The following is a 25,516-nucleotide window of genomic DNA, read 5'->3' as shown; positions in this document are numbered from 1 at the left end:
TTGCTCCAACGATTGCTTTTAAAACAGCTTTCACGCTGTTGAAAGCGACGGCGGATATATAGTTGATTAAGTTATTGAAATAATTATTGTTTTTGTTTAACAATCGGAAAAAACACTACGAACTTATTCCATAACCTAATATTGTATCATTTTTAAGAATTGAAAAGAAGGTAAATCACAGTAGTTAATTCTGATCTTTTATGGAAAATTGAAAATAAGTGCACTGGTTTTGAAATGGGTTTTCCAGTGAAAGCAGTGCTTACTTAATAGTTTAAGTATTGCATTGAAGTCTAGCATTTTTGCGCTTTACAGAAAGAAAACTCTAAGTTGCGACAAGCTTTTTGCCGAAAGTCAGCGAAATAAATTTCTTATTCCAGTTCATGCATGTTCATGCTCCAGTTCGTGGTCGGCAAAACTCAAGAAGAATTTTGTGGAGAAACACCATAAATGTTTCCCTGCAGCAGATCACAAATAGGCAACAAATCATAATAGCTTCCTTTAACTGCGATTGGAGTGTAGGGCCAGAAATCATAAGAATCGGTTTGAAATCATTTCGTCACACGCTGTGAATGGGTTGATCATTTTCACTGTTTGCGAGAAAAACAAAATAATGGGTAAATTTTCCTTCTGTTAAACCCACGCCATACGCACGACGATCTATTGGAATTTCAACCTATTCGCATGATTTGTTGCTTGCTTGTGGCAAAAGGCAATTGAGAATTTTTGTGCGAGGTAAAGTCGCGCGAATGCATGCATGGAAACTGCCCAACCCTACTGCAGAAAGAGTTCATTTTATGTTGTTTCTAAAGGGTATTTCAAAAGACGTGCATGAAAAAACGTGTAAACAATTAGATTCTTTCAAGTTTCATTATTTGTATTTAAAATACGGCATAATCCATATGTCCGCCAGTTGCGGGTAAAATTCGCCAAACAGTTGATATATGAATGTCTAATTGTTGAGAACGTCCAGATATCGATGTTGAAGGTTGCTCAGCAACACTTTGCGCTACTGCAGTAAATATTCTCAACAGAACGTCCAGTTTTTGGTCGCTCGTCATTTTCTATGCTCAACAGAGTAAGTTTCTGGAAATTTTTTCAAAACTTTTGAATTGTCGACTCATTCGGAGGATTATTTTCACCAAAAAATTTTCACCACCGTTTTTGCGATATGTTTTTCTTAAAGATAGACCATTTTCATAATAAGTTTCAATAATTTTATCGCGTTGTTCTGTGTTGTAAAATTCTGTATCTGTCTACTTGACAAATGTTTCAGATGTCATAAAAAAGGTACCGTCTAGGAATTATTCGCTATTGACGTCTAGGCGCCACTATTGAAGGCCCTTTGTGTAAGGCTCTAATAAGCGCACTCAAGATATTGTGAAATGGAAATTTTAATGCCTTTTCAAATAAGCATTTTCTTGCTCTGAATGATTTCTAGAACTGTTTGTGTTGATCTAGATGACTTTTGTCCACACAAATTGAACCTCCCTAATGTATGCATATCAACTTACTATTTACTTACAAAATTTCTGTGAGCTAAATAGTTTTCTAAGCTTATGAAAATATTTGAAAGTTTAACTATATTTTGCTTAGCCTATTTTGTTATTCACTTATGCCGTACTTACGCAAAGTAGTTTTTCTTATATACAGCTTTGAAGGTTTGGCCAATTATTTACTTTTTTCTGTAATTATGGCCACGTAAAAATATTTATAAAATATTTTTGTGTTTTTGTTTTTATATTAGAGGCACCACACTTACTCGGTATTTGCATACATACTTACACAAGTAGGTACGTAAGTACTTTTATGTAATTATTGTTGTAAATTTAGGTAGCAACCGAAAACAAAAGCTTCCATTTCCTTAAGTTTTGTTTTCTAATTTTTTCCTATATTACTTTTTGAAAGTTATTAAGTGTTCCATATTTAAAAGTTGTTGTTTTTCTACCACGCCTATTTAAGTATGTACATATGTATTTGCGCCAATGTGCGGTTTGTTGCTGTTCTTGTTTTTATATAAAATCACTTAGTATTTGTTGTGGCATTCATACATTGCTATATACTGAAATATTTGCAGATTTATGTACATAGGAGAAATTTGCTATTATTAATGAACATTTTGTTGTTTTTGATCATCGTAATATATTTGTGCTTAATGTAATATTTTTCACCTTCGCATTCACCCATGTAAGTGTTCGTTCAATTCGTGGTGTCGTCGATCACCCTAAATGCATAATTTTTTTGAATGCTTTGCGAAATTCTGGATTGAAAATCGTGTATATGATTGGATTGACGAAACTGTTGATGTAACCCAGCCAGGTGGTGAGTATGAAGGCGGTAACGCCTGGTCGCCAGTCTATTTCCATTATCGAACAGATAGCATCAGTGACGTTGCAGGTAAAGAATGGCAGCCAACAAATGAGGAAAACCCCTGCATGAAAGAAAAGAAAATAAATAACTAACGTACATAATTTGAGTATATGAAATTACATAAGAATAAAAAAATTGTTTAAGTGAAATGTATAATCTTTAATGAACATCATTTCGTTCAAAACAACTCATGAGTTAGGTAGATGAAATGGTTGAAGTGCTAGTCTGGCACACCTCAAGTAGCACTAAAGCGCGGTTTTGAAACCATATGAGACCTCCAACAGGAAAATATCTATAGCCAGCCAGAGCTGTTGATATAATGGAGAAGATTGATGGGATTTGGGTTGGCGCACTGCCCCAAGCTGTCGAAGAAAGGAGCACCCAGTAACGTTAATCGTCTAGCTGCCAAGCCCGAACATTTACAGAGAAAGTGCTTAACAGTCTCCTTCTCTGAAAGGTCCCCAGAGCTTTTGCAATGGGTGTTAAATGGTAACCCTAGCTTTTCCGCGTGCGTGCCGATCATCCAGTGACCGCTAAACACAGCTACGTGTTTGGAAATTGAATGGAGTCCAAAGGACTTTCTGCGTCCTCTGTATATTGTACTGTCGCCAAAGGGTTTCCGAAATAGCACATGAAGAAATGGAGCTCCATCTTTTCTGCGCTTTCCTGAGATAATTAGTGCAGTTTCCCTTTAACAACTGTCAGGGGGATGCCGGGTGACCGGGTAAGAGACCAATTCAGCCCCCTTCCTGGCGAGCTCATCAGCAATTTCATATCCCTCTACGCTCCTTTGTTCTCGAACCCAGATTAGAGAAATGTTACCTGTACACCCAAGGGATTTGATATTCTGCTTACAGGAGTTTACTAGTTTCGTTCTGCACTATGGCATGGTCAGAGCTTTGATCGCGGCTGACTATCGGAGAAAATGTTAATATCTCCCTCGCTCATGCGTTCCCTAAGCACTTTGCATGCCTGAGGGATCGCAAAGACTTCTGCTTGAAAAACACTAGCAATATTCGGCAGTTTAAAGGAGATAGATAAATTTGCTGATTTAGAGAAATCCTCTGCTCCGACTCCTGATTCTATCTTCTAACCGTCAGTGAAGACAGAGGTGCAAGCTTCGGTGCAGATTTTCCTCTCGATCCAATCTTGCTCATTTGGAAAGATTTCCCTAGCATGACCCTTAAACTCTAGTTTGCGGATAGAGAGATCTGTCAAAGTTCGGAGAAATACGATGTTAACTGCCCAAAAATGCTACCACGTCCCTTGAGAGATTGCTTCCAGAGGCCAACCTCCTTTAACCTGATTGCACTTTGAGCTGCGATGAGAATAAAGGAAAAGTCTTGCCAATGGATTCGACGTAGATTACTGTTCAAAGGAGTGGCGAAGAGTTCAATATTTTCATTTGTATTCAGTGTCCGGCTGGGCTCCGGCCGTGCGCTGTCTGCTACCGAACTTGTTGCCCAGAAAGAATCAAATCTTCTCTTGGAGCATCACGTAAACCTGGAATGTTGCGACATGGATGAAATGTACGTCGAGTAGTTTCACAAATCGCCGCTTAGCTATCAGAATAAATTTAGATTTCTCTAAGTCACATGTTTGCCTAACCAGACACCGGCCTCATTAATGGCTAGAATTTCAGCCTCAAATACGCGAGAGTGATTAGGAAGATGAGTCGAAACGCCTACTTTTGGCTTCTTACAGTAGATGCCAAAGCTAACTTTATCGTCAACCTTTGAGCCATCAGTAATGAGCCGTAAACAGTTTTTCCGTCCTCGTACATTGTCAAATCACTCATGTCTAGCTGGAATTCTAGTACTAAATAACCTGTTCAAATATGGTTCATTCAAACAACAGTTAACGAGATTGAATGGAGCCAGACCGAACGTTATGGCCGGGTGTTCAAAACCTAAATCGCGCCAATGAATAGATGCGGCAAGCCGAGCAGCCGTATTACCTGCATTTTTTTACCAACCAAATCTAAAGAAGATAAGAAAAAAAGAGTATTTAGAGCATCAGACGGTGTGCTTCTTAGAGCCTCGTAAAACCTTCTGCAGCCTGTTTCTAATCGTAGTCTTGTTGAGAGCCCTGCACTAGACTATAATCCCATAAAGGAGGATAGGTCTGATAACGGTCCTGTACAGTCGGTGAGTGTTCTTGGGGAAAAGACTCCATCAGCGTCCTATGGCCTTTTTCCATCAAAGTAGAGCTACATGAACTTTCCTTACCCTGCCCTCTGCATTCATGTGTCAATTTAGTTTCTTGTCAGAAATTATATATTACCTAAATATTTTTCACTATCTCCCATTTCTAGCTTTATACCGTTTGATGTTGGCTTCACACATTGTGGAATTTTGTATCTCCTCGAGAACTGCACTAATTCTGTTTTCTGACAGTTCACACGTAAACCGCTATTTTGAGCCCATCTAGACAGCTTTTTAAGAGCGGTCTGCATTAGATCGCTTAGTGTTGAAAGATATTTGTCACATGTGGCAAACACCTATATCACCTGCGTAAGCAATTACTTTGCAGCCCTGACGATTGAGCAACAAAAGAAGACCGTTGACGGTCAGGTTCCGCAGAAGAGGAGAAATAATACCTCACGTAGGTTGCGTGGAGATATTATGAATCGCACATTTAATATCTAAGAAGGCTGCTAGATTATATTCTTTAACCGAGAAAGACTTCTCAATAGTACCCACAAGTGAGCGCAGGACAGTGTCGGGTGACCTGCCCTTAGTGTATGCATATTTAGCTGCCGCTGTTCAAGCAACCTCTTATGTGAAGATCGATTAAACGTTCCACAGTTTTTAGAAGGCACGATGGAAAAGCTGATTGGCTCAAAGTGCTTCGGAAGGACATGCGAAGTTTTTCTTACTTTGGGAATAAAAACCACATTTTAGAGATATATGAACAATTAATGCAAACCAGCAATAAAATTTGCACCAACCTGTTGTAGGTAAAAATCTGCTTGACTAAGTATAGGATTTTTTTTATAAAATTTAGTATATTTCAAGTGTCTCCTACTTCATATCATTAAAAAATATGAAACCTAGTTTGTAATTTATTTTAAAATAATGCATTTAGGATAATTTAAATTTGAAGTTATTCCAATAGCTGGAATGACAGTATGATGCATTTCATGTCAAATAATGTCGTCAAAAAAGGCATAATAAAAACCTGGTATGAGTATGTAAACAAAGTTACGACACCCTAGTACAGCGGTAAAAAAGCGAGGAAATTTCCTGCACCACTCATCTTAAAACTTTTAAATTTATGTATTGTACATTTTATATAGTCGCATATTTTCAGAAACTTATACAAATACTAAGTGAAAAAAGTTATACCCCCTAATAGTTTTTTACATTTTACATTTTACATTTTACAAAAGTCCCCAGATACGTTCAACTAACTTTAAAAGAACATTATTTACTTAGTGGCCAAGTTCGTCTGTTCGCTTTGGCGACAATCCATCTTATTTGTGTGTACTTACCCAGCACGATGGCGAGTGTTTTGGTAGCTTTGCGCTCCTTCTTCGCAGACGACTTTTCGCGCTTCTTTTTCGAAGCTTTGTGGACTTTGTAAATCGTGAACCTGCCTCAAGCCAATTTGCATGCCACAATGAAGTTGACACGTTGAACGAAGAATACGGGCAGCAGAAGTCCAACAATGCCATTTGACATCCGCAGAAATGGTCGCAAATACAATGGAATAAACGAAAAAATATAAAAAAATATTCAAAATGGGAGCGTAATGTGTGATAGTTTTGCGAAGAATGACCGAGGTAATGTGAATGGAAATAGAGAAGCGGTAAAGTGGAAATTTATGCAAGAAGGTGTTAATATTGCTTTGGTGCTTGCTAACTTTTAATTATGGAGTACTGGCGCACTTAGTAGCCGATGGCTATACCAACACCTCACCAGCTGGCATAAAGCGCACGCGAGCTGTTTCGGCATAGCCACATGCCACCGTGCGGTACCAGTAGCCGCTAGACTACACAAACTTCTCTCTACTCACCTTGTGGCTTGCGAATTCTTCTTGTCCTTGCGCGAAGAGGTCTTCGATGTAGCCGAGAGGGTTGAGTCGTGGCGCGCCAACGTCATCGCCTCCTGAACACCGTAGCGGACAAAGGACAGCGGCTTCATGGCAACACTGCACGCGCCAAGTTGTCATCAGTTGGGTATATACATACATATTTACATATATACAGGGCCGGCATCAGAAAAAATGTAACAGGTAAGTTGGGAGAAAAATGCAAAATGGAAACTTAATCGCTAATAAATTTTAAAAAGTGTCAACGCAACTGAGTGAACAGACAATACAAAAAAAAAAGAAAGAAAAAAAAACAATAGGACTTATAATGTGGCTGTGCGTGCAGGATAAGAAATAAGGTGGAGGTGGTGGCATTTTTACAGGATAAACAGGAGACATATAATTGCATGTATGTATGTATGTATGTGTGTATGATAAATGTATTTGCATTGATTATGAGACTTGTGTGCTTTACCTGAGGGCGGGCTCGCGTTTGGTGGGTGAATCGCCAGTTGCGGTGTTGCGCCGGCTGCTGCTTACGCTTGACCGCTTGAATGTCGCACTAGGCTCCGGGCTATCCGGCGGTGACGAATCAGCGGCTGCGCCTGCAAGGACATCGTCAACGTTTGAGGGTGCATAACCAGAATCATGATTACCGTTTGGATCGGCCACCACAAGCTGCGGCGGACTGCTGATCTGAGCTACGACACTACGTGGCGTTGCCAGCAGCAAACGGAAAGGCCAGCAAGACGCAGCGGTGCGGTTTTTTTTGTTATATTTTTTTTATTTTTGTTTGTTTTGTTGCAGGTTTATGTCGATGATGTGGATGTCGTGGTGATGCGCGTTCGCGGTATTTGCAATTTGAAAGTGGCGGCAAGGAGAAAAGAGAAAAGCAAGAAGGAAAGTTGAAAAATGTACGGATAAATTACAATTTTCAATTTCATACAAAAGTATGTAAGTATGTATGAGTATTTATGCGAGTATAAGTCCCAGTAGATGTAGTTTGAAACAATTGAGGATCTTTGATTTTTCTAATGAATATGGGGAAGCGCCGTCAAAGAGTAAGCAAAATGCAAGCAGTGTTCCGATGAGTTTGAAACTTTGGGAAATAGTAGTCTTGTATAAGACAATTTGAAATGCAAATGGATTTCAAAAATGGTGATGAAAATCAGGACAATGCTTTTTTTTCAAAATTCAATACCTCAATTATGAGGATTATTACAGACAATACACAAAATATGCGGTTTAAATTTGACATATTATTTTAAAATTTTAGAAAATTAAAACCGAAAAAAAAATTCTCAAAACAGATATATATTTTTTTTATTTTAAAGATGGTTTGAAATTTTTTTCAAAATAAAATACCAAATATTTTTTTATTTGCGTTTTAGATGATTGGAAAGCTTTCTCAAAACAAAATGTCAATTTTTATTTATTTAATAATTAGATGATTTGGCAATTTTCTCAAAATAAAATATTAAACATTTTTTTATATAATATTTGATGACTTAAGAATTTTCTCAAAACAAAGTATTTTTTTAAATTATTATTTAGATTATTTAAAAATGTTCTCCAAGCAAAATATTAGAATTTTTTTATTTTTTATTTAAATGATTTGAAATTTTTCTCAAAGCAAATATCAAAGAATTTTTTATTTAATAATTAGATGATTTGACAATTTTCTCAAAGTAAAATATTAAAAGTATTTTTATTTGATAATTCGATGGTTTACAATTTTTCTCAAAACACCAAACAAATTTTTATTTATTATTTAGATTATTTGAAAATTTTCTCAAAACGAAATACCAAACATTTTTTTATTTATTATTATTTATTATTTTCTCGAAAAAAATATCCACAATTTTTTTACTTATTATTTAGGGGATTTGAAAATTGTCCGAAAACAAAATATTCAATTTCTTTTTTATATATTATTAAGATGATTTGGAAAAAAAAAAAAATATATAATTATATATATATCAAAACTTGTGTTATTTATTATTCCGATGATTTGAAAATTTTTTCAAAGCCAAATATCAAAAATATTTTTATTTAATATTTCGATGATTTGAAAATTTTCTCAAAGCGAAATATTCAAAATTTTTTTTATATATGTATAAGCATGATGATTTTGAAAAAATTCTCAAAACCAAATATAAAAAATGTTTTATTTTTTACTCAGATGATTTGAAAATTTTCTCAAAACCAAATATCAAAAATATTTTTATTTAATATTTCGATGATTTAAAAATTTTTTCAAAACAAAATATCAAACATTTTTGAGTTTATTATTCAGATGATTTTAAAATTTTTTTAAAACGAAATATCAAAATTGTTTATTTTTTTATCAAAACAAAATATCAAAATTGTATATTGTTTATTATAATATTATATTTAGATGTTTTAAAATTTTTTTCAAAACAAAGTGTCAACAATTTTTTTAATTTATTATTAATGATTTGAAGATTTTTTCAAAACAAAGTACCAACATTATTTTTCTCTCAGATGAAAATAGTTTGCAACAACAGAACAATAGAACATTAATTTGTTTCAAAACCTATCGTACCCGCTATCGTCTCCAGTGAATTTGAGCGCATTACTCTCGACATAATAAAAAAAAGTGGGAATTTTTAGGAATACATTTATTTCATTCAAGCACAAAGCAAAACTTTTCGACACCTTACCTTTGGAAAGCTATCGCACTTTATTGTGAAGAAGAGGTCGGAGTACATTTAAAAACTCTTTGCAGTCAGCGAGTACAAGTGGCTGAGAAATAGAATCGGTGCCTAATTCTCCTAAATAGATTCCGAATGAGTTTTAAATAATTTTGGAAGAAAAGAGACGCAGCTTCACATTCAAAGAGCAGCAGGTTTTCGACTCCTGTCTTAGATGATAGAAGAGTTTAAGCTTAAAGCCCTTGCATAAAATTGTTGAAACAATTTTTCAACTAATGAGGTTTTAATGCTATTTTTGACTTTTTCGAGATTTAAGGAAATCTTGAATAACTCGGTCAAGTCTTGCCCGATTTATACTGATGATATTAAGGTATCATTATAAAGTTTTTGTTAACCTTTTAACTTCTCGGTTCCCCTTTTTCACTTTGAAAACTTTTTTCGCAAATATCCCTTCCGTCAAACAAAATTGTAAATATTTTTATGCAGACCTTTTAAGCTTAACCCCTTCCTTTTTTGGAAAAAAACTATTTTGAAAAACAAATTTTATTAATAAAAAAAACTCGATTTTTGGAGGTACTTGCCCAATTGATCCAGTTCAGATAAATCAAAATATTTTTTCGAAATATTTTGGTGGGAGTCCAAAAATAAGATGAATTTTACAATTTCGGGGGAAGAACAGCAACTCGTTTTTGTGAGACACTTTAAGGCATATTTATAAATAGGTATGTAAATTAAATGTTTTTTTAAAGTTCAACGAATTTCGTCAAAAATATAAAAATAAGTTGCATTGGTTTTTCCTTTTTTGGACTCCATAACGAGTCCACTTAACTAAACATGCGACACTCAATAAAACAATAATTAAATCTTTTAAAGCCTAAATTTAAATTTTCCTGCGAAAATAATATGCCAATATGCAAACTTTTAACCAACTTCATTTTTACACCTTACACCAGCGCCCATTACAGAAAAATTTACAATAAATGCCGAATTTGTCATTTCTCTGCAATTTACGAGCAATCACATTTGGCCCTGGGCAATAATATACTTGGCATGACGCTCCTTTCATTTGTCCACACCTAACTACTCAGTTTTTTCCCTATCTCCTTCATTTTGCAATTAATTTTACTTTTGCTACCATTTCATTTTTTTGTGTGTCCATGCGCGGTTTTTGAATTTTTTCTTCTTCTACCTGTTTGTAATTAACTCGAGTCTATTATAGCATTGTTGGTGTATTTTTGTCACTTACTTGCCGGTCTCTTCCACCACAGTGGCCAGCATAAACTCTGTGGATTTGTCATTGACGATGACATGGCAATCATCGATATCCGGTGATATGGCCCCTCCTCCCTGATCCTCCTCCTCCTCGTTTGACCCCGACGCTGTATTTGTCGCCGGCTCGTCAGGCATAATGCGGGCCGCATGCCGGTCACTGTCCAGCGCCGTCTCGGCCAGTCTGCGAGTTTGTGCTACATTCTCAATGACACTGCCACCCGTCAGCTCCGATAGGTGCGGCTTCCGGGCAGCGCGCGATTTTTGTGCTCGGATGCTCAACGCCTATTGTTTGCGGCGAGAAACATAATACGAACAGAGAAGGAAATACAGATCCATACATATATTTTACGTACATAATATGCGGTGTGTTGATTTTATGAAATGTGTAGTGGGTGTGTTTAAAGAGAGATTTGATAATTATGCAAGTGTGAAATTTTTAATTTCTAGTCAATTACCCTGAAAATACTCCAATATAAGAACACCATTATGATACAAGGAATATAGAAGCTGGTCAACGATGAGCATAGAATGAATATAGTGTTGTAGAATAAGCAAAGTCCCGGATCGCGATCGGGCGTGTTGTTGAGACCCATTACGATGGGCAGACCGATAGCCCCCGATATCGCCCAGGCCAGCAGGATAGTTAGGCAAACACGTGGCCTATTTCTATGTTTTGCATATTCGATTGGTCGCGTTACAGCAATATATCTGAAATGATATACAAAGGGGAAATATATTTCAGTGAAAAATAATTTTTATTTTTTATTTTATAAAATCCTACATAATAATATTGGGTATGGGAATAAGTTTCAAATTATTTGAACAATTAAATAATACATGATATTATGTGAAATATGTGTCATTGGAAGCTACAACTTTACTCCATCTTTCAGGCAGCATTCGGGTTCCTCTTACGAAAAATTCGAGTTCTTTTGACCTGATCCTTGAGCTAGTTTGCGATGCTCTCGTAAAAAGTGAACCGCTCTCCAATAAGGGCTGACTGTATTGATCGGAACAGATGGTAATCCGAAGATGCAGTGTCTGAGGAATACGGCGGGTGGGGCAAGATTTATCAATTCAGTCCCTCTAAATATTTCTGGACCGATTTAGCAACGTGTGTCCTGGCGTTGTCATGGAGCAAAATCAGTTTGCCATGTCTTCCGTCCGTTTTTGGCCGCTTTTATTTGAAAACTCGATTCAAACGCATTAGCTGTAGTCGGTAACGATCGCCAGTGATGCTTTCCGATGGTTTAAGGAGTTCATAATAAATGACAGCCTTATGTTCCCACCAGATGCACAACATAGCCTTTGAAGCATGAATATCTTTTTTCGCTGTCGATGGACCTGGTTCACCTGGCAGGCTCCAACATTTTCGACGCTTTGGATTATCACAATAATAGATCGATTTTTCATCACTAGTGACGATGCGGTGCAGAAAACCTTTTCCTTTCTGCCGTTCAAGAAGCATCTTACACGTCACCAAACGTCTCTCGATAACCCTCTTCTTCATTTGATGTGGTACCCAGTTACCTGCTTTCTGGAACATTCCCATCACGTGCAAACGTTTACCGACGGTTCATCTGTCAACATCCAACTCTTTAAACACATCATCAAGGTTTTGACATGCGTCTTCAGCCAATAATTGTTATGGTTGAGTATCTTCGAATTTTCTCGGTGCGCCTTTGTGGTCTTTATCACTCACGTCGAAATGGCCACTTTGGAATCGTCGAAACCACTCTTTACAAGTTGTATTTGATGGAGCGTGATTAGCATAAATATTGATCAATATACGATACGTTTCAGCTGAACTTTTCTTTAAAAGGTAATAATGAAGCATGACTTCCCGCAATGCTGTTTTTTCGGGACGAGTGTAGGCATTTTTTGCTGTCAGATAAAACGGTTCTTTACACTTCAAACGAATACCAGCTACGGCGATCGACACCTCACATTTACATCTTGAAATCACCAGTTTATTACTAGAACGAATTCAAAAATAGTGTCAGCAGCGATACCTCTTTTACGAGGGCGGAACCTTTTTCACATGCCCCATATATTTTTAACTCGTGGATTTTTGACATATTGACAATGGTTGTGATTGGCATCTGCTCTTCGGTAAGAACTCGGTAACTTTATATATTTCATGGTGTTTTTTTGCAAAGCTTTAATTTAGTAAATTTGCCATGATTTAAGTTTTAGAAAGATGAATATCCTGAAACCAAAAGTTCATAGTTTAACAAAGAAATTGTGATGACCAAAACTGTACAGAAATACAACACACCTTAACTTAGTATGAGTCTTTAATTTAATTGTTGGATTCTAACTTTTTCTGCAACTTTCGGTACGTTTCACAATAGGTTTGACAATCTTTATCTTAAAAACTATAAGTTCCCCACAAAAAAGATGATTTTCCCATTTTCAGATGACCTACGTTAATCCACGTAGGAATTTGGATATTGCCTGTACCGTATCGTTCCAAACCGAATGAATTTCTTTGGGTGGGTCTTCTAACTTTTTAATCTGCCCCTCAGCAAGTATTTGACTGATGTGGGATTTGGATTTATCCAGTTTCATCAGTTGTTTCTGTTGTTGTAGCAGGCTAAACATTCCCCATGCATATAAGAGGTATGCTGCTGAAGTGACAGTCCTTGGCCGGCTATAAATCCGGGTCGCTCCGGTTACGTAGAACCGACTGTCGTGGGAACGCCAGTTTCATCAGTCGTTCTTTATTATGGGCCAATACTTATTCCAGGTGAAACACACGATGATCAGTATGTGAATTTATTCAAAATTTGTTTAAATAAAACCACACTTTTTAAATAAAAAGATTACGTTTGCGTAGAAGCGTCTATCGAGGGATGTTCCATCTCAGGCTCATTGCAGTAATGCTAAATTTCGATAAGCATCGGAGGAGCATCACTAGACAACTTCGCGCTTTTTCGATCTGGCCCGATCTTAAAAACCGTTGCCGAAAAGTGATGTATGCAAAATTTTTCGCCTGATTTCAGGACAGGAACAAACTTAACACACTCTCTTGCCACGTTTTTTGGCATAACAAAAACAGTATTGCCTGCTAACCTTTTTAGCAAAAGTTTTAATTTCTATGCTTTTGAGTACTTTTGCTTTAGAATTTGCAGTGAAATATGAAGTAGTTTCTCCAAGAGAACATCGTGGATTTACTAAGCAGCTCGTGTTGGCTACCACAGGGTAAAAATTATGCATCTTACAACACGTTTAATTATTTCTTCATGGTTATTATTTGTGTTTATTTTCATTATCTTTGCTTGAATAACTGCAATGCAGGGAATGTTATATAGATCTCAATCATATTTGACATTTTTGAACTAGACAGCTGCAGTATACAAACAGACAAGCAATGGATCGCTATACTCCGCAAGAGCGCTGAATAATTGTGTAGATTCCTTTTGACCATGGTGAAAAAAAGACAAGAGGTGTGGCCAATATCAGACCGTTAACCGGCTCTCAGCGAATTTGAAAGAATCAACTGATTGGCTGACATAACTGAAAATAGCGTATACGAAAAATATCAGCATAGTCCGCGCCCATCTTACTTTGCTGCCATCTGAACAACAACTGATTGGACGAATGTGTGAATACGTGTGAAAAGTGTCGGAGAAAATCTGCTGCCGAACCTCCTGCGACATGACAGCCGAGGTTATTTGTTCGATTTCGTTTCTCATCATAGCTGAAGGCCCAGCCGGTAATCTTTTATCCGTGTTTTTGGTCAATAATCGGTGGGTGGTGTTGGTCCAGCGATTTCCTAACCATACGAGACCTTTCAGAGCTATCGGAGTGGTCGTTCAGTCGAGAATATCGCAGTTGCAGCTGCCGATACCGCTGAGAACAAAGAAACATCAACCAGACGATGAGCGGCGCATTTGAGCACCACCAGACGGACCCTACAGCGTGTTTTTGTGAAAGACTTATAGACGTTCCCGAACAAAGTGCGCAAAGGGCATCAGCTAATGTGTGTTGCCCGATTAGTCGCGTGAAAATTACTGTCAAGTCATCTTCAACCTTAACAACGAAGAGGATGATTCGAGTCGTAAATCATCATGAGCCACGACTCGTATTTCGACTTTAGCTGTTACGATAATATGCAAAACCTTCATTTTTGGGGGACTAAAAATCCGGCCGCCGCCGTAGCCGAATGAGTTGGGGTGTGACTACCATTCTGAATTCAGAGAGAACGTTGGTTCGAATACCGTTGAAAGACCAAAATGACTAAACAGTTTTTTCTAATAGCGATCACCCCTCGGCAGGCAATGGCAAAACCTCCGAGTGTATTTCTGCCATGAAAAAGCTGCTCAAAAAAGCTCCTCCCACCACCATTTGTGGAATAACATTAAGACGCACACCACAAATAGAAGGAGTAGCTTGGCCAAACAGCCAAAAAGGGTGTACGCATATAGAGCCATCACACAGCCACTCAAAGCCATTGTATGGTTCGGCGTTCACGCGGGAGAAGTGAATTGGCCGCGCTTGTGTTTTTTTTTTGAGGGCGTCATCGGCAATGCGGCCACTGTTACTGGCAAATGTTACAGGGGCAAGATAAACGGCTTCTTACTGCCGGAATAAGACTAGCGGGACGTGGTGAACATGTGACTTCAAAAAGACGGTGCAGCTACATACATAGCACGGGTCATAATGGATATTGTGAAGGAAGAGTTTTCTGGACGCATAATCTCCCGTTGTGACGATTTGGCTTGGCCAGCAATATGGTCCGATTCTACAATCCCAGACTTTTTCTTTGTGCTTACTAGAAGGTGCGGGCTATGCCATGAGACAGTTGCAGCTCTTAAGGAGAATATCGACAAAACTGCGAGTGGCTATTACTGTACATCTTGCGGAAAGTCATTAAAAATGCCAAAAATGGCCATAAATGTTGACGGATATAATTTCTCCATTTAACAAAAAAAAAAAAAAATAAAATATTACAGCGGTCAAAATAAAGATTTCTATCATTCAAAATCATATTTGTTTATTTAGTAAAAAAATAAATACAAAATCATTGATTAATTTTCCCGACACTCGTAAGTGCAAACATCCAACACTGTAAGCGCAGAAGATGAGGTATTACAGTTTGATAATGAGAATAATTTCTTATCTATTTTTTTTATTTATTTATTATATTTAGGCCTAATAGTACAATTATTATACTTAAATGCTAAAAAAGAATCAACTGCCAGGGCCTACGAATATAATATAACTGGAAAAAATAAATTAAAAACAGAAATGGATTATGTGAGTACTAAAAGTTGCGGTTTTCCATTGCAGACATCGCCAAAAGCATTTGAAAAAATGATTGCGAAAACCATTTCCCATGCACAAATACAAATCGACTGCGGCTTACGCCTGACAAACTGTTTCATAACATTTTGCTTTGTTTAAATAATAAATTATAATACAAAACTGGCGAATTCTTGCATTTGAATTGTACTTCCACATAAATACAACATAGCGGGTGTTTTTTTAAGCTAAAATGATAACACAAAACAGAAATATTTTTGGAATATATATTTTATTATAATCTGCTAGATAATTTCAAGGCACTTTTTTTGAATATGATGGCTATGGCATATGTCCGCCGCGCTGCGAATTATTGTGTTCGGAAATAAGTTTGTAGCATTTTTACCGCAGATTTTTATTTAAACGAAAGATTTTTGGAAAGATCAGGTCGAAATGGACGTGGCTTCACAACTGTCGCCGGTTAGCACGAGAAAGAAACGACTGGCGTGCTTTGTTAAATCCGGCCAAAATCGCGTAAGCGGTTATTGCACCAATTAAGAAGAAGAAGAGAACACAAAAATTATATCACTAAATTAATCAGTTATATATTCGCCGTTGCTGTTTACAACTTCTTCCCACCTCTCGACGAATTTGTTGATGCCGTTCCGCCAAAAATCGCCTAGTCTGCTGTCAAAGAATTTGTTGAGCCAGTTTTAGAGGAGCTCTTTGCTATCGAAGGTTACACACTTCATATGGTTTAACAGGGAGCGGAAAATATGGTAATCGGTCGGAGAAAGGTTCGAAGAATACGACGGATGCTGAAGGAGTGCGGCTCTGACGGCATGTGCGACGTTGGGCCGTGGGGCGTTGTCGTGAGGGAGTATGGTTTGACCATGTCGATCAGGTCTTCCCATTCGAATAGCCTCATTCACGAGGTGTAGGTGGGCAATGTAGAGTTCGTTGTTGACGGTGGCATTCTCTTCGAGCATTTCCCAATGCACCATGTCCTCCTAGTCCTACGATCATATGTACCATGATCTTCTTTGGATGAAGAGTTCGAATTCAGAAGGCCTTATGCTGAAGGGCGTGTCATTGACTTCAAACCATTTCTGTGATGTAGACTCACCTATGACAACTTCTCCGTACACGTCGCAAATGTCCCGGGCTGCTTCGGCAGCTTTTCAACCTCAAAGAAATGCAAATGAGACCAGGTGTCGAAAATGTTGATTTTTGCTTCCTGGATATTCCATTTCTAAGCCTCCAAACTGATAAAAAATTAAGTAGCTCAAAAATACCATTAACATAGTTTTGTAGAGCAAAAAGGGTTCTATGGAATCAATACTCACCCCTTGCCAAACAGCACACAAATAAAAAAAAATATATAAAAACACTACGGATTTATTCCCCAGCCTAATACTTGGCCCATTTTATTAGTCCAATTAATCGATCGCTAAGTGCGCTGTATGGCAAGTGACACCATCTTATTGGAACCAAATATTGTAGATGTTTAGTTGATTCAATTTTGGAAAAAAATCATATTTATAAGTTCAGGCAGCATGGCTCGATATCGCTCGCCATTCACCGTAACGGACGATGATGCTGTCAGCGTGTAAACCGCACGTAAAATGGATGAAGTGCTCTATGAACTTCGAGAAAAGATTTATTCTTATTTATTTGAAAGTAAATTTTCACAAATTGAAAGCATTTTTCTTGCGGTGAATGATTCATGATGACTTGCCAAGCCTTGCTGAACAGAAATGTCGACACAGTATGCTATTTTCAGCTGTCGAACCATAGCTGTCGATGTCGATAGCTCTCATGCAGCTAAAAAAAAAAAAACACCCGATACATACATATGCACATATCCTAAGGGTCAGACTGTCGCGGAATAAATTGCAAACAAAAGCGCTTGAAAAATTTCTTCCATTTTCTTTTCTTGCTTTTTTTCTTCGATTTAGATTTAGTATGTACGTATGTTTGTACGCATGCTTTCTTGTGTTCATATGTACGTGTGTAAGCATTCGCCACTTTATTTCCCTTTCGTCGGTTTTAATTAAATTTTGATTGATTACAATTTGCTAGAAGGTCTTTTAGATGTGTATATGTGTATGTATGTATGTGCACAGCTGCTGTGCGTAGCGCCTTAGCGGAATATTTCTTATAAAGTGCTCTTCCGTCACAACTCTAAAACAGTGGCTAACATATAAAGCATACATACAACGCACGAAAAAATTATAGGACCAAAATGCCGCTCGGAAAAGTTTTGTCTGAATTTGAGCAAGCACAAATTGTTGTATGGAGCGAGAGACCTTCCAATGCGAGAGATTGCTTCAAAATTAAAAAGAAGCAAAACTGTGGTTTTGCAATACTTCCATCTGATCGGAAAGTACGGATGTACCAAGAGAAGTGGTAGAAAACCAAAACTTAGCGCTAGCTATGTTCGTGAAATCAAAAGTTTAACTATAAATCAAGTAGCCCTGCTGAAATTAAACTCACTCTAAATTTGTATGTTACTACCTGTCGGGTGCAAGAAATTCTGCAACCGGATTCTTGCCTTGAATATGTAAAACGAGTACCTAAACCTAAGTTAACCGCACTTCACGAACAGGCCTGCCTGACATTTGCAGAAAAGTGCCAATTTTGGGAAGGTGAGTGGAAAGAATTTTTTTTCAGATGACCAAAAAATTCAATTTGGACAGACCAGTTGGTTTCCAAATAGCATGATAAATGGAAGAGAAAGGTGGAGAGAAAGACCGGCAATTTCGGAAGGGTTCTGTCATGGTTTGAGCAGCCATTAGTGTGAAAGACCAAACGCCTATATGTTTCATATATACGACGCAGCCGTTCATGTTTCCAGAGCAACAAAATAGTTTTTGGCAGCGAAAAGAGGCCAATTTTAGAATGGCAAGCCCTGACCTTAACCCTGTCAAAAATGTATTTGCAATACTTTCGCAATCGGTTTTCAAAATGGACGACAGTTTGATAGCGCTAAGAGCCTGCAGGAAATGCAATTAATGTCGAATGGCCAAAAATTGATCAAAATATTATAAAAAACTTAATCAAATCGACGCCTTGACAACTGTAGTAAGTTATAATCAAATAAGGATCATACACAAATTACTAAGCTCCAAATTATATGGTAAACTAATCACAAGAATTCTATTTGTTAATTTTAAATATAATAACATTGGTCTCCTACTTTCTCCGTTCTGTAGACTTGACTTTTTTTAATAATTAACCCTAATCCCATGTCGATGGGTCGTTCGTGTGCGGCCAATTCGTTGAGAAATCAAAATTTTTCAATAAAACTACTTCACGGTCCATTTGCTTATGATAAAATATTATTAAAATAAAAAAATTTGAAAAAATTTCTTCGGATATGTTTAGTTAAAGCTACCTTATGAATTTCTTCTAATTTTCTGTTGGCGTTATATAGTAGAAATAAGCGCCGGACGCGAACGATTGGTTTGAAATACGGGTTAATTTAAGTTTTGTGAAAAGTGTGCTAATTTCTGTATATTTTCTGGAAAATTCATCATTAAAAAGTTTAAATATTAAAAACATAAATTATTAGTCCTAAACTGATAGTAAAAATATAAGAAATTTAGTTGGTCTTATAATTTTTTCGTTTGGTGTATTACTTACAGCCAAGTGCAGATGGCGATGGGGAAAACGAAGTCACGCGACTATTGCGCGTTGCTTGATTTTAGGCGTGCGAAAGCCTACCTTCAAATTCACCGTTATTGTCGTTACTACGCAGATGCTTCTTTGTTGAGCTCTCGCATTTGAAGCTTTTCCGTTTCATGCTTTAGGTTTGGCTTTCGGCATACTGCTTACTTAACTTAACTTGGTTACGCACACTTAGTACTTGTTGCCTTCGCGTGATGGAGGAATAATGAAATACAAATTAAATTTGTACTCATGCAATTGTGAAAATTGAACGTCTGGGAAGTTGTACTTGTATGGCTAGAAGCACACCATTGAAAGCGAAGCTAAACAAGCAATGCCCCATCAACACTGAAGTGGGGGCACCCACACCATGGCGACAATCAGCGCCGAAAACCTTGGGCTCACTCTCATTCAATCAATACGTAAAGGCGAATTTTTGTAGGTGGTTAGCTTTTCGCGCTTGACGCACTTAATTCAATCGGCGCAAGCACTAACATGTAGATATTTATGTATAACTGGATTGCCAAATTGAGGAATTGCCACCTTGAGGAATGCTAATAAGGAAGTGTTTCTTTCCCGTTGATTTGAAACCTAGTGGCCAATAAAATTTTGTTTCACATGAAAGATGGCGATCCATAGTTACCTGCATACGTAGATGTCTGAACCGTCCTAATTTCAGGGAGATGTTTATACTCGATGAGCAAAGAACTCGAGTGGGACCTGAAAGGAATCTACTGGGTGCTGGGCAAAGTATGTTTTTGGTTGTGAATCCAGACAAGAAGAATTCCGTGCCCTTGTTTGTGAACTTTCTTTCAATGTTACGAAGAGAAGAATATATCAAGCTTTTAGTGAAGATTTAAAATATCAAAATAGACTGGCTAAACCTAAGTTTACACCACACCACAAAGCAGCTAGACTTAAATTCGTCGATAATCATAAGTTGTTCTGGGATGATGAATGGCAATCCATTATTTTTAGCGATAAAAAAATATATCTCGATGGATCTAAGGTTTCCAGAAGTATTGGAAATGTAATGGCGCCCTACGACGAAAGCGTCATTCTCGAAACTTCCACGGTGGCTCTCTCATGATCTGCGATGCTTTTAGCTACCAAAGGAGGAAAGAGAAGGCGGCATCGATATCTACGCTGACGGTTCCAAGATGAACTGTGGTGTGGGAGCTGGCCTCTATTCGGAGCCGCTCAAATTATCCAAATCAATTCGACTTCCTGACTATGCCGCGTGTTTCAGGCAAAACTATTAGCAATCAGAGAAGCGTGCAAATTGCTACAAAGAAATTGGTGGCAGAGTAGTTATCTCTTCAGACAAACAAGCAGCTGGCAAGGTCTTAGATTCCAATTCCATTTCATCCAAACTAGTTTTACAGTGTAGAGAGAATGCAGAATTGTTTGGTCACTGGCTTCAAATTACTCTGATATGGATTCCCGGTTATAGGAATGGGGAGGGTGATGGGATAGCGGATGAGTTAGTAAGAAAAGGTTCGACACTAGACATAACAGAGGCGGTGGTTACCCTATTTAAGACAATAAAAACATCAATTGCTTCACACTACTCTGCTTTAGCCGAAAGAAGGTGGAAGCAATTAAGTACATGCGCCACAACAAGAAAAACATGATCGGCGAACCACATCACGAGCACGAATTACCTGTTAGAATGCTCTCGCCGAAGCATCTCACGTATTATTACAACCCTTACAAGTCAATGAAAAAAGACTATTTCCCTACTGATCCGAATGTTCAGGTCTCTTTTGGTAATCCTTTCTTACAGCAAATTAATGAACTCTTAGAAATAGATGTACAAAGCTTATTGCTATACTCGGATCTAACGCAAGGGATCTGACTCAAACAAAATCTCAAACGGAAACACAGACATCACACAAGAAAAGTGGTAGTTGAACGACGCTAATCGCTATTTAGGAATATTTCAGTAGAAATACGCAACCATTTCAACAACACCTGCAACAGCTATTGTGATAAGACCTCAATTTGTTTTATTTCGCATGAGATGAACGCAGCAAATTATGTAAAGGTCTTGGATAATATTTTATTGAATTTTGCAAAAATTTCACGTTGCCTCTTGGACATATCAACAGGGCATTGCTCTAATCCACAGCGCAAAGCGTACAATGGAGTTTTTCGCGTTGAAAAATATTCCAGTGTTAAGTTAATCCAGACCTAAATTTAGTTAAAATCTGCTGGAGTATTCTTAGCAAGCAAGTTTATAAAGGTAGACGCTAGTTTAACCGTCTATTAAAGCACCTTAGCTTCTTACAGAAGCTATTTAAGCGGTTAGGGGTGGTCAGAGGCACGAACAAATTCTGATTTTCAATAATTTTTTCTTTGCTAGTCAATTGCTTTACTTTACAAAAATAAAAACAGAGCATTAATACGTCATGTTTTGAATTGACTTTAGCAAAATTTCAAAGAAGAAAATTAATAATTGTAAAAGTTATCGCAGTTTGTGTGGAGCCCGTTTGTCCAGAAGTCCCTTACGGTAATCATCACAACTTCTTGGAGATTTATTTAAAATCAGTCGGACAAGAGAAATTAGTTTTATTAATAGATAATGCCTGATCGAACCTTTTTTTTCAATATTAAAAATAAAAACATCATATGGCGGAACGCTCCGGAGCGCTCGAGCGCCCTTTGTTAATTGTTAAATAACTCGAACAGTATTTGAGGGATGTTTTTAAGATATTATACTTTAAGAAAATGCAAAAAAAAATTTTTTTTGGAAATTTTGACTAACCTAGGGGTTAGGTTAAGAGGAATGAATAAAATCGACCTTAGTGTACGTCAGTCACTTGTAAATTCAATGCAACGACGACTAGTAGCAGTTACAATAAATAACGGAGGACGTACAAGCTATTAAATATATTTTTTCTCATTGTTTTCTTAATATATAATTTAATATTAGTTTTGAAATTGTGAAATTCATGAAAATTATGTAGTTTTTACAATCAATAGCTGATCCCTGAACATTTATTTTCTTCCCTTATATCAAAGATAAAAAGATTTAACCTCTAATTTCAGAGTCCAGCATTCGAAGTGTAACCAATTAAGAAGGCCATACATTTAGTTTATAAAATTGCTTTTATTCAATTCAAAGTAAATAATGTGTGAAAATAATACAAAATTAAGATATGACCACCTTTTGTCTTGACTATCGCCTTGAGACGGTCCAGCAACAAATCGCTAGCTGCCCGAATGTGACTTGCAAGTATTTTGGCCCACTCGCGGACAATGGCTTTTTTCAGCGCCTCGAGACTGGTGAATCTTTTAGTCCGAACTTTATATATATATAATTAGCGCGTACACCCTTTTTGGGTGTCTGGCCGAGCTCGTCCTTCTATTTGTTGTGTGCGTCTTGATGTTGAGGAGGGACCTACAGTTTCAAGCCGACTCCGAACGGCAGATATTTTTTTTTTTTATGAAGAGCTTTTTCATGGCAGAAATGCACTCGGAGGTTTGCCAATACCTACCGAGGGCGACCGCTATTAGAAAAATGTTTTTCTTAATTTTGGTATTTCACCGAGATTCGAACCAACGTTCTCTCTTGAATTCCGAATGGTAATCACGCACCAACCCATTCGGCTACAGCGGCCGCCATTGTCGGATTTTGGTCCAAACAAAATCGTCCATCGGATTCGCGTCTGGAAAATTTGAGAGCCATTGTGTGGATGTTGTGAAGCTCGGAACGTTGTTTTCTAGCTATTCTTGGTTCACTCGGGCTTTGTTAAACGGTGCCGAGTCCCTTGAAACGTCCATGATCTGCCACCGAAATGTTTGTCTGTCTACGGCTTCAAAGCAATTTCCAGAATACTTTCCCGATAATATTTCGCATTTACCTTGGCGCCAGGATCGTTGAAAGTGATTGGATAGCGCCCATCTGCGGTTACAGTGGCCCAAACCATCATCCGTGACGGGTGCTGCCTCCTGGTGGCCAATCGATTACGCAAATTCTCGTATGAACGGTCACTATCGTTTTGGGAGTTTACGAATTGTTCAATTGGAAAAATTTTCTCGTCTGAAAACACAATGTTCAGAAATTGTCCGCTTTCGGCCAAGCGAAGCGACTCCTTCGCTCCCCCGTTTCTGACTTGTTGCTGCTTTGGTGTGAGATCATGTGCCATTTGGATCTTGAAAGGCTTGACTTTGAGATTATTTTCCAGTATGCGGCAGATGCTATGGTCAGATATTTTCAGTTATTTCGCCATTTGAATGGCTCTTCGTCGGGGATTTCGCTCAAGTTGTTTCCTAACTTCTTGAACCATTTCACGTGACGTTGCAGTCTTTTGATGACCACCTCTATGACGTCTCGCGATGCTACCAACATCATTGTAACGAGTAATGGTGCGATGAATAAAAACTTTATTGAAGCTCAAGAACAATCGCTGGTTGTGATTTTCCAGCCAAATATAATGCAAGCACACTATTACGTTTGAAATCTATTAATGATTTTCTTTTTTCGCGTTTAATCTCGGCAAAAAGCTTCCGCACGCTTGTAAACAATGCTCTGGACTGTCATTTAGCCAACTAACAGACAGCTGATGCAGGGGCTGCGCGAGCGGTCTGAAGTTGGTTATACTTCGAATATCGGACCCTGTATTATTGTATATTTAAAAAAATAAAACATTTCTTGTTCAGCGTTCCAAGTGGTTATATCGCTTAGTGAGCATTTATTAATAGTTTTGATTATTGAAATTTCTATTACTCACCGATCTATCGATATCGCCACAAGGTTGAAGATCGATGAAGTTGAACATATCACATCCATAGCTATGTAAAAGTCACATATGAACGCTGGCAAGTTCCAGTGCCCTCTATTCACCTAAAATAATAGAAAATGCAATTGTTAGACAATATTTGATTACTTGGCTTTATAAGCAGAGCAGAACGTATTAGTTTGGAAAATTACACATAAACACATACGTAATATGTGTAGTTGAAGCTTTCAAATTAATATGTTTTTCCGAATTGCGATTTTCTGTTTATAAATTCAATTAAGCCAGCTACATTTCCATCCATGCCAGCAATTATAATATAGTTATTTCAATATCAAATAGGTAAACCTTTTTCAAACCAATTAAATGCGTGTAAAATTTTAAATCACCTTAGGCAAGCGAAAATAAACATATGGAAATGAAGCTCAGCCAGTTGAATGCAAATTTGAAAGCAGAGCAGAGTTTTCTGCTTCACCAACTCCACATCCTGTGGGTGTTCGCTTATCACGTACGTATTTTATTGTAATACAAATTTTTGTACGTAATTGTGTACGCAAATAAATATATATGTGCATAGCTCATAAAAATCACTCACACACATGCACGCACACTGCACACAAGCTCGCATGATTTTTATACTGTACATATATCTTAATTAAGTATTCCACAAGCTCCTCTCCTCACAACGCCAGCGGCAGAGCATAAGAGTGCTTGTAAAGACACCGTTAGAGCCATGGGTAACTTTGGGAGCGTTTGATCGCAGTGGCAGCTAATAGTGGTGGGGGAAAGAAGGTGGGCACTGCCATAATTCTGTGGAAATAGCAGGATATTGTGATTGTATTGGTTTTTATGTGTGCGTTTGCGTGTTTACTTGAAAGAATTACGCATATACAAATACATGTCCATTATTAAAATGAAGATTTATTGCCATATTTAAGGTCGCCCAAAGAGCTGAAGCAGCAATTCAACAAACAATACGAGTGTAGTTTTTCTTAGTAGTTGCACTTAAAGACTATATTTTCTATACACTTGTTTGGACAGTAATGCAGAGTAGTGTGTGGAACAGGATAAGGAAAGAAATGGATACGTGGAAAGATATACAGAGCCTCACAAAAGTGTTCGGAAATTAAATTTTCCTAGTAGAAAGTCCGAAAAAGGATTATTTTATCGCGGGTTCACATTCAAAAATTAATTTTTTACTATTTACATATAAGCACTTAGCTTTCTTTTGAAATAAATAATTCAATAACTCGAAAAAAAAATGATGAGTGTAAACAGCTATGAACATGAACTGTTTCGAGTTCACATCACACAAGTATTCGAATTTGTAATCGAAATAGGCTTTGCCAAGGCACCGTTATACCTACAGAAGCGCGTCACTGTTGGTAGAATTTAACATTCTTTCTGTTAGTAAAATTCTATGGTTTTGGTAGTTTTTACTTAATTTGTAATACAATACGAGACTTGTTTAAAAATGATGATAAACTACTTTGAAGGAAAGAAAAATAATAT

At 37.4% G+C, this 25,516-nt stretch overlaps 1 protein-coding gene across 1 annotated transcript; it reads right to left on the bottom strand.

Moving 5' to 3' along the window:
• Positions 1-1,940: 1,940 nt before the first annotated feature.
• On the bottom strand, positions 1,941-24,126 carry LOC128856528 (dopamine D2-like receptor; the record flags this gene model as incomplete). Its single annotated transcript, XM_054091830.1, is given in 7 exon segments — positions 1,941-2,428; positions 5,861-5,961; positions 6,385-6,519; positions 6,875-7,108; positions 10,321-10,628; positions 10,802-11,054; positions 23,999-24,126. Coding segments are annotated over 7 exon segments (1,371 nt in total), but the record flags the coding sequence as incomplete, so codon positions are not given.
• Positions 24,127-25,516: the final 1,390 nt, after the last annotated feature.

The sequence above is a fragment of the Anastrepha ludens genome, chromosome 3 (assembly GCF_028408465.1).
Source record: "Anastrepha ludens isolate Willacy chromosome 3, idAnaLude1.1, whole genome shotgun sequence".
NCBI lineage: Eukaryota > Metazoa > Arthropoda > Insecta > Diptera > Tephritidae > Anastrepha > Anastrepha ludens.
This window is presented reverse-complemented; position numbering and strand designations above follow the sequence as displayed.